We start from the raw sequence: 10,758 nt of genomic DNA, 5'->3' as shown, positions 1-10,758 counted from the left end.
TTGACATTTGAAAGTTAAATTGTTACTTAATATAAGCATGTATCATTTTTTTTTAGGAAAGTAAAACATATAAATTAGAACAGAAAAAGTAATTAAAGTGATGGTACTTTAATACATATCACAGGATGATATTCAAATGATAAATATTTAATTATAAAAAATGAGGTCTTGTATTTTAATATTATAGAACATGGGGTTGCAAGTAAAAAAAAATTAATGGAGAGGACTACATGCTTTAGCTATGGGTAGGGTAGGGTTGGAAATTGAGGCATTGAGAATGTAATTAGCAATCCAATGGTTAGCAGCTTGAGTATAATGGACACCATCCCAGCTGATAACAGTGGAAGGGTTGTTGCAAGATCCTGCATATATTTCTGTTCCATTATTTAATCTTTTTTTATTCCCACACCAAACATCCTCTCCATTTTCGTGATACCCGCAGCAAATCTTCGATGCCTCCTCGAATCCTGTCAACACACCAAACATATTCACTTTATTACCTGATTTAAGTTTAATCGAGAATTTGTTCATGAAATCTTCATAAAATAAAATTTATATATTGTAAACTATGTAAAAAGTACTAGTAATATAATACAATGATTAATAATTCTAAAATATTTAACAAATATATAAAAAACTTACATAAAATTATTTAAATATTGAAATTCAAAATATGTCACATAAATTAATTAGAAATACTTTTTTTTAACACATTGACAAAGTGGTCAATATCACATCATATAACAAATTGGCTGGTGGATTTCACCGGTTTCACTTTCTTTTACGAGTAGATAGATAAAATATTTTAGTCATTGCGCTGCTGTGCTCTTTGACAAATAATAGTTTAGTATTTTCAAAAATTAAATTATACTTTATTAGATAACTTTATGTGATTAAGTTACCATTTGGAAAGATAAAAGAGATTTATTTTTTTACTGAGATTCTTTTGTATTATTTTAAAAATATTTTGAGTTACATGTAAATTTTATTTTATAAAATATAAGATATATGTTGAATCCACATGGAAAATTAGATAATTTAATACCCGTGATCTAAATCGTTTCACATAAAATGGCACAAATCATTTAATTTTCGTGATCTAAATCGTTTCACATAAAATGACACAAATAATTTAATCTCCGTGATTTAAATCGTTTCACATAAAATGGCATAGAAGGAGTAGTATCAAAACTTATATTGATGGAATGGCATGGAACACTCTTAAATTGCCTTGAATTGTTAATTGGACTATTTTACTCACGACTTTGTCAACTGAATACTTAAATTTAATAAAACTCAATCTTTTAAACTCTTTTCTCATTCCGTTTAAGGTGCGTCTAGTACACCTACTATATGTGGAATTTCATGTCATTTTTTAATGTCACGTACGAAATGAAATGCTTAAAATTAACTTAAACTCCCAAACCTTTTCATTTTGTAATAGATAACATCCTCCAATGGTCCTTCAAGCTCAACCATGGATTAGTTACTGGGATTCACTATTTTCACTACAACTGGTGTGCACCTATGGGTCCCTTTAGCCCACCAACTAAAATATGGTGCCATGTCAACTCAAATTTCATTGATCATTAATTTGAACTTTGTCTAAAGCTTTTTCAACCACTATTAAAAACTAAGAATCTATTTGGATCGAGTTAAAAGTTGGTCAAATCTATTTTTAAGTCATTTTCAATTTTTAAAAGTATCGAACAAAGTTAAAAATAACTTGAAATAAATAATGATGAATTAAAATAAGTTAAAAATTAAAAATAGGTACCCCATACTTTTCAATTTTAAACTTAAAAGTTACTCTTTTTATAAACTATTTTAAAAAACCTATTTTTTTTTGAAGTCAAGTCAAGCGGGCTCTAAATATGATACTGTAAGTTTACAGTTCAAGCATGATTTATAAGTTAAAACTTGATACACACAAAAAAAATAAAAAATAAAGGAGGTTGAAAAAGAATCAATTACCTTGGTTCTTTGCATTGCTGATTAACTCATACTTAGCCTTGTACAAATCAACGTAAGTTATTGCAGCTTGTTGAAGCTCTATCCTGAGTTTGGTCAACATATCGAAGAGGTGTTTGTTGAACGCTATGGCTATATCATTCATATCCTTGACGCATCCATGTTCATCCAGGTACCCTGCTGCTGGATCTTTTATTTTGACTGTGGCCACAGGCAAGCAACCAATTGGACCTGTATTATGAATCCACAAATTCCTTGCCCCTTTCTTGTATAATTCCTAAAACATATTAAACACCTAAGAATTAATTATGGGTAAAATAAAAATATTAGAAACTTATTCATATAATAATAATAATAACAGGTTAAGTTATGTTATTAATTGAACTTTATTGCACATTCATTCATACATGTTTCATTTAAAAAATTACCCCAGTCTTACTCAAATATTAATTTAATAGTATTTTTCCACTTTTGTTGAAAAGTCATTTATTTTCATATAAAGAAATAGAATCTCTATGTTTATTAATGATATATATAGCTGGTGTCATGTGAGAAAGTTAAAGATGAACATACTCGAAGTTGTGCTGCAAACTGGTTAATTATATCCGGTATAATTGCTCGAACTTGTTCCATGTTTGGCAACATTCGAAAAGCAGCAGAAATATCATTCTGTCCTATATCTATTGTGTATAGTGCCTTGGAGAACTCCACAGGTATGGCAAGCCTGCTTTTATCTGATTCTTCTTTCCCTGCAAAATCCCACATCTCATTCAAATTGTTTATTTGATTAGGAAAATGTGAGAGTGAACAAGGTCGAACCTTGATTGTAGAAGTAGGTAGTTCGTTCTTTAAATTGAGTGTAGTGTTCAACTTGAATATCAAGAGGAAATGGGCTAACACCATTCGCAAACCATGATTCATTTATTCTTCTAATTGTTGCTCCTCCTGTTGCAAAGTTTGCACCATGTCTATAACTTGTTCCTAATGTATCCAGATATGGACTCAACTGCGGTACTCCAAGCTGCTCAGCTTAATTTATATATATACAAACAAAATTATTTAGTATAACATCGATATAATTACAAGTAGAAGCTAAGCTCCATCTGTTCTTACCAATGAAGTCAATAATAAGGCGGCCATCCGAGCCCCTTCCAGCAGGTCTATGGAAGTAGGACTCTCCGCAGGGTGCTGCCATGGGATAAAATGCAGCTGCGATTCCACCCGTATCTGAATTAGAGTCTCCAAAGTTGTAAATTGCTGGAAAATCACATGATGCTATTACTTCTGTTGAATCTATTACCTTATCATTGTAAGCAAATGTTATAGTAAATCCCACTATGGATACAACTACAATTCCCAACAATGAGTTTATCATAGTTATTGTACTAATTGATACTCCAACCAAATATAAGTCAATTGGTGCTGAAATAATGCTCTACTTTATTTATAAGCAATTTTACGCATACTATAGCTTGAGAAAATTAGCTCAAAGCTATCTAACAACTCTTCAATTAAAAAAGGTAACCATTGACCAACTGAGGTGAACGTAAGAAAAATAAGTCAAAGGTATCAAATAAATTTTCAAGGGAAAAGGTACAAGTACCCCTAAACTATGATCGAAATCCCAGAGACACACATTAACTAAACTAAGGTCCTATTACCCCTGAACCCATTTTTCTTTTGTAAATTTGTACACATTTTTAGCTTACATGACATCCAAATATCTCCCACGCGCCTCAATTGTATGGAGTCACGAAGTGTGCCACGTGAGACAAAAGGTGTACAAAATCACAGAAAAAATGAATTCAAGGGGTAATAGGACCTTAGTTTTGTTAAGGTGTGTCTCTAAGATATTGGTCATAGTCTAAGGGGTACTTATTCATTAGCCCAATTTTCAATAAAAAAGGTAACAACTTTAACTTGTTGAGGTTAAGGTGAAATCAAACAAGTCTTCAAATTTAAAAAGGTGAACCTTTGATCTGATTTTTTAGTGAGTTATTTTATAGTAATATGAGTGTCTACGAGCTCTATGACTCACCCAGATTACATATTTAACCATATTGAGATTTGAGCAGAAGAAGGGTAATATTCCTCAATAATGTTTGTAGCTTTTTACTTATGAAATGTGGTGCACAAAATATATTTATAAACAAGACTCTAGTAGACATGATTTGTAGACTTCCTAAAGTATGACATTGCTCTAATATCAAGTTTGTCACATTTCAAATTCAACTCCTAATTTGAAGGGCGCAACTGGCACCTACTGTAAAATTTTAAGATTAAGCGGACTCAACTGAACCATTTGTTAATGGCGCATAGCAGTCACACATAGTCCAAAAAAAAAAACAAGTATATCTTAGCTTAAACATAAGTTCTCGGTCAGCAAGGCCTTTTTCAACAGCTCTTTAAAGAAAACAACTACTCTCAATAGTTCATAAAAAGCAATAACAACTAGCACACAAATCTTGTTTGGGACGTTGAAGCCACCATGATATATAGGAATGCATAAACTCTATATGGGGTGTCAAAGCCACCATGATCTCTATACAAAGGTTGAATACATATACATATATATCCAAAAAATTCACCAAATAGGCATCAAACATTGGTAAACCAACAAACAAGGCTAACAAAGACAACAATTGTCACAACCCGAGCCTATTCTCTTGTCACGACCCAAGGTAGATCCTAGGTGTAACATGGCGTGTAGAACCCCAAAAGACCCTACACAAGGCACTTAGAATACATTATACAAGATAAATATAAAATCGAGAGAATTTAAAAGACAAATTCAAAACATAAGAGTTTTATAAATGAAGCGGAAGTCTAACAATGTCTCAAAGCCATCTAGTACAAAAGATAATCGGGACGTAACATGCATATCAAGTTCAAAGACTAAAATGTAAAGACAATATGAAATAAGGTTTGGTCCTCAAAACATGGGGACTCACCGATCTTCAATATCTACTAAATGATCCCTAGCCACGGAGATGCGAATCTGGAATGCCGGACCCTACATTTAGGAGAACGTAGGTAAGAGTATCGATAGTACAAAGATGTATCAAGTATGATAGCAATGCATAGAGATACAAATCATGCTAAAAAGGACCTTTTAATGATATGCAATGACCAAGCTAAAATATGAGATAAAAGTGTTAGAAACATAAGTCATAAAAGCACGGTCAATGCAAGTTAACATCTTTAAAACATTCGTGACATACTTCTTGAAATAATGTTGATTAATTCATTAATATGGGAAATTTACCTTTAACCGACATGTAAGACGATGTGAGCTATTAACATGGAATTCGGTGTCTACCCCACACCGAAAGAGGTGTTCTCACTTGCCAAGGTAAGAACTATGAACTTCTAGCTTACGTGGATCCACTAGCTAATATCTATCTAGGTAACCTATGGTGGTACATAGTATATGGGACATGGGTAATCACCACTTGTCCACTCGGTGCTTAGCATAACTCCCAAAGACTATTGATTAGTCTTAACTTTCCTAAACATTCATGAGACATGGGTAGCCGCCACTTGTCTTATCATTGGAGGTCATGGGTAACGCTGCTTGCCTCATTATTAGAATAACTTCTTAACTTTTATTCAATTCAGGTGAGAAGATCTTTCAACCTTAAAATTATTTATGTGAGAAAACTTTTTTCACATTCATACTTTCATGTGTATATGAGAAACCCTTTCACAACACAACAATAATCATATTGATACTTCACTCTCAAAGCATCCTTAAAACATTTTCATCAATTTCATAAGAACATGCATATCTTCATAAATTCATCTTTCATAGTTTAAAACCCACATTATTGTTGGGTATAGCAAGAGTTAATGGGAAATGAAAGAAAGATGAAAAGAGGAATTGAAAAAGATTCCCTTATGCTTTAAGAAAAGGCATTTCTTCCTCATTGTTGGTGAAAAATTGAAGTGTTTAAATAGAGAAACAGTTCTACTAGTTGTTAAAAGGGTTAGAAAGAGGGTCCCCCTCGCGCCGTCATCATCGTCGCTCGCTCGGCACGGCTTCAGCTTCGGCTACGGCTATGGAAAATGATCGATCGAGAGATTATTTTTGGACAAAATTTGTTTTAATTATTTAATTAATTAAATTGAATGGCCAAAACGTTTCAATTATTTAGTTAATTAACCGAAACGCTTTGACCCGACTCAGATCCGCGCGACCCACCCATTTTATTTAAAACACTTTACAATTTTATTTGAATTTCCCGTCGTTGTAGATTGATATACCGTGAGTTTTACGGTATTTCTAATACATTTCACTTACAAGTTGTGTGTGTCTAGGGCCTTTTTATATTGGTTTTTATGTGTTTTTATCATGTTTTGTAGGAAAGGTGTTCAGGCGCGGAAGTTTAGAGACAGCTGAAAGAAATGCAGAAAAAGGCATCCACGGAGGTGATCTATGGACCGTAGGTCCATTCACGGTCCTTAGGTTATGACCGTAGATCAACAGGCATGGTGTTGAGGACAAATCAGGGAAATCTGACCAAGTGTGGAACCACGATGCCCATTGATGGTCCGTAAATTGATCTACGGACCGTACTGTTGATCCGTAGAGTGAGACTGCGAGGATTCCAGTACCTGATTTTTGAAGATTCTAAGTATGGAGCTACGGAGGGGATTGACGGACCGTAGGTCGATCTACGGTCCGTACTGCTGGTCCGTCGTTTGCTTCAGAGAAGCTGAGTTTTGGAAGCTGAAATATTTTTTAAGTCCCGAGCGACGGAAGGGACTTACGGACCGTAGATCAATCGACGGTCCGTAAGTCAGTCTCGTGGATCGAAGACGCGTACCTGAACAAAACTTTTCTTAATTTGTTTCATTTTTTATTTAGGATTTGTTTTCTATAAATAGGACATGTAAACCTCGTTTTTGGGGGTTAGACACTATTATTCTATTTTTGCTTTGTAACTTTGGAGATTAATTTGCAACCCTAACAATTATTGATTTCCCAAGTTCGTTTTGAAGATTTTGGCTTTGCAATTCAAGTTAATTTTCTGGGTTTATTATTCTCTTTACGTAAGTTCATGATTTCTTCATCTACAATTATAAATTGTGCTCTTGCCAATATGAGTAACTAAATCCACAACTAGGGTTGTGGGAACCATGATCAATTAACAAAGTATGAATAGTAAATAAGTAATTCTTGACTAGTATTTTGCATGCATTGATAATTCTTTCGTTTAGAAGTCTTTTTAACGGTGGCCAACGTTAGAAATCGCCTTGTTACTACTTGCCGGACCAAGGAGGTAATTAACAAGAAAAGAATTATCAACATAGATTTAGTGTGATACTATATAATAGGCTAGTGTCGATTAGTGCGAAGTAATAACTAAGCCAAACATCGATTATGATGTCTAATATGAGGTAAAGGTAAGGGTTAGTAAATTATACACACGTAGCCAAACCAAGGTGCGAGGTGAAATTCTCTAGATGCCGGACCAAGGATTTATTGATACCTAACTTATCACTTTGCATGTAATACACTAGAAAAGGATTGCTATTACTAGGATTACTGCGTTATGAGATTGTGGGGAACACGTATACCCTAGTTCTTTCTCTTATCTTGATAACAACCAAAGTTGAGTTTAATTATTGATTACTTATTAAGTCCTTACTATTTGTTTCACACAAGCACAACCCCCCTTTTTATTACCTGTTTCTGGAAATAATTTGACTAATTGAATATAATTGTTGGTTAAAAGTAAAGTCTAAACCATTTTCCTCGTGGGATCGATCCCAACCTACAAGTTGGGTTCTTTACTTGATAACGATCGCTTATGCTTCTGAAAGGAGGTGTAATTTGAGCGTATCATAGATGACTGTTCTGAAAGGTTGCAACTTTCAGGAACAGCCAGGACCGTTTGAAAGATTGCAAACTTTCATAAATGGTCGTGTGGTTTCTAAAAGGTTGCAACCTTTCGGAACCAGTTCCTCTTGTCTATAAATACCTTTGATTCCTCGGATTTTTACTTACGAAATTTCTGAATTGTTCTTCTTCTTCTTCTGCACAAAAACTTAATCGTGTACTTTACTACCGTTGAGTGGTTCGCTGACACAAGAGTTTTGGGTATCAATACACTTGTGATTGAGATAATTCTATCCTAGGAGAACATATTCGAAATTAACTATCGGATACTAGAGGGGAATAATTTCCTTAAGGGGGCACTATGAATTCAGTGGGCTTGATCTTCTTTCCATTCTGTTCTTCAGATTCTGGTACGTTTTTATAGATTTTAGTTTTGCTAATTAATTTTTGTTCTTCACTGGTTCATCGAAACTTTGGTAACTTTGTGTTTCTGCAAAGTTTCTGGTAATCAGTAATACCGTTTAAACACAGATTGGCTAACAATCTTAAGGAAATTATTTATTTTATTTTAATCTGTGTTTATGGTGGAGACAAAAACCTTCATTGTTTTATACTCCTATTAAGCTTGCAATTTAAATTATTGCTTACTGAGTCATTTGTATCAATTTCTGTTTATTACAAATTCTGAAATGGCAAATGATAATGTTACGGTGGTTGTTGCTGCACCAACCCAAACTACTATACCACCAACAGAGAAACCGAGAAAATTCTCTGGTGTAAATTTCAAAGGATAGCAGCAACGAATATTTTTCTGGCATGCCACTCTTGGTCTGCAGAAATTTACCAATGAAGAAACTCCAGTGCCTGCTGCTGATATGTCAGATAGAGAAAGGTTCATGATTATTGAAGGATGGACACAGGAAGACTTCCTATGTAAGGGCTACATTCTGAGTGCTTTAGAGGATGACTTATATAATGTCTATAGTGCAATGAGAACTTCGAAAGAATTGTGGAATGCACTTGAGAAGAAATATAAGACAGAAGATGCATGCTTGAAAAAGTTTGTGGGCACAAAGTTTTTAGACTATAAAATGTCAGATAGTAAAACTATTGGATCAGAAGTGCAGGAACTTCAACTTATTTTCCATGATCTGATTGCTGAGGATATGGTAGTAAATGAAGCTTTTCAAGTGGCTGCAATGATCGAGAAGTTACCTTCTTCGTGGAACGACTTCAAGAATTATTTAAAGCACAAACGTAAGGAAATGAAGCTTGAAGATCTTGTGATTCGGCTCAAGATCGAAGAAGATAGCAAGACCGTCGGAAAGAAGTCTCATGGGAATTCAACAATAATAGGAGTTAATATTGTTGAAGAAGCTCCTACCAAAGGCAAAAAGAGAAAGAAGTCCAACGGACAAAAGTCAGAACATGCCAAGAAGAAATTCAAGGGCAACTGTTACAATTGTGGTAAGGTTGGTCACAAGTCTTCTGACTGTCGTGCTCCAAGAAAGGACAAGGACAAAGACAAAAGTCAAGCAAACATCATGGAAAGGATGGAAGATGCAGATGACCTCTGTAATATGACCTTAAAGTGCAGCTTAGTTGGAAATCTCAAGGAGTGTTTTCTCGACTCAGGTGCCACTCGACATATTTGCTCTGCACAAAAAGCCTTTGCAACGTATACTCATGCTGAGTTTGATGAAGATTTATTCATGGGGAACACAGCAACGACAAGAATTGCAGGAATTGGAAAAGTAATGTTGAAAATGACATCCGACAAGGTGTTGACTTTGAACAACGTTCTGCACGTTCCTACTATTAGGAAGAATTTAGTTTCTGTTTCACTGCTCATTAAGAACGGGTTTAAGTGTGTCCTATTTAGTGACAAAAATGTAATAAGTAAGAATGAGATGTTCTTAGGAAAGGGCTACCTCACTGAGGGCCTCTTCAAACTGAATGTAATGGTTATTGACAATATTTATAAGAATTCTGCTTTTGTTTACTTATTGGAGTCAAATGATTTATGGCATGCCCGTTTGGGACATGTAAATTACAAAGTCTTGCGTAAATTGATTACTTTAGAAGTATTGCCTGATTTCAAATGTGATAAATCAAAATGTGAAATTTGTGTGGAATGTAAGTTTGTTAAACATCCTTATAAGTCTGTTGACATGAATTCTAAACCTTTAGACTTAATTCACACAGATATATGCGTTATAAAGTCAATACAATCTCGCGGTGGGAAAAAATATTTTATAACTTTTATTAACGATTGCACTCGATTTTGTTATATATATTTGCTTAATAGTAAGGATGAAGCAATTGATGCATTTAAGCAATACAAAAATGAAGTGAAAAATCAATTGAATCTAAAGATAAAAATGATTCGGAGTGATAAGGGTGGAGAATACGAATCTCCTTTTGTAGAGATATGTTTGGAATGTGGTATTATTCATCAAACTACTGCACCCTATACTCCATAGTCAAATGGTTTGGCGGAACTGAAGAACAGAACATTAAAGGAAATGATGAATGTCTTGATAATCAGTTCTGGTTCACCGCAAAACTTGTGGGGGAAGCCATCCTTACGGCTAACAAGATACTCAATAGGCTACCTCGTAGCAAAACGCAATCGATTCCATATGAGTTATGAAAAGGAAGGAAACTCAACTTGAAATATTTCAAAGTGTGGGGGTGTCTAGCCAAGGTAGAGGTTCCTTTACCCAAGAGGGTGAAAATTGGACCCAAAACAGTGGATGGTGTATTTATTGGATATGTTGTGAACAGTAAGGCCTTTCGATTTTTGGTTCACAAATCTGATAATTCAGAAATTCATGTTAATATGGTAATTGAGTCAGATAACGCTAAGTTCTTTAAATACATTTATCCGTATAAAACTGAATGTGAGGCGACAAGTGAAAGACCTAAATGACCACGTGAAGAAT

At 34.3% G+C, this 10,758-nt stretch overlaps 1 protein-coding gene across 1 annotated transcript; it reads right to left on the bottom strand.

Moving 5' to 3' along the window:
* Positions 1–213: 213 nt before the first annotated feature.
* Positions 214–3,346, bottom strand: LOC125813301 (GDSL esterase/lipase At5g14450-like). Its single transcript, XM_049492796.1, has 5 exons — positions 3,085–3,346; positions 2,791–3,000; positions 2,545–2,720; positions 1,975–2,248; positions 214–467 (listed from the first exon to the last, which is right to left on the bottom strand). The coding sequence occupies exons 1-5, from the start codon at positions 3,344–3,346 to the stop codon at positions 214–216; spliced, it is 1,176 nt and encodes a 391-aa protein (XP_049348753.1).
* Positions 3,347–10,758: the final 7,412 nt, after the last annotated feature.

This window comes from Solanum verrucosum, unplaced genomic scaffold (assembly GCF_900185275.1).
Source record: "Solanum verrucosum unplaced genomic scaffold, falcon-dt-bn FXZP01000189.1, whole genome shotgun sequence".
NCBI classification, from domain to species: domain Eukaryota; kingdom Viridiplantae; phylum Streptophyta; class Magnoliopsida; order Solanales; family Solanaceae; genus Solanum; species Solanum verrucosum.
This window is presented reverse-complemented; position numbering and strand designations above follow the sequence as displayed.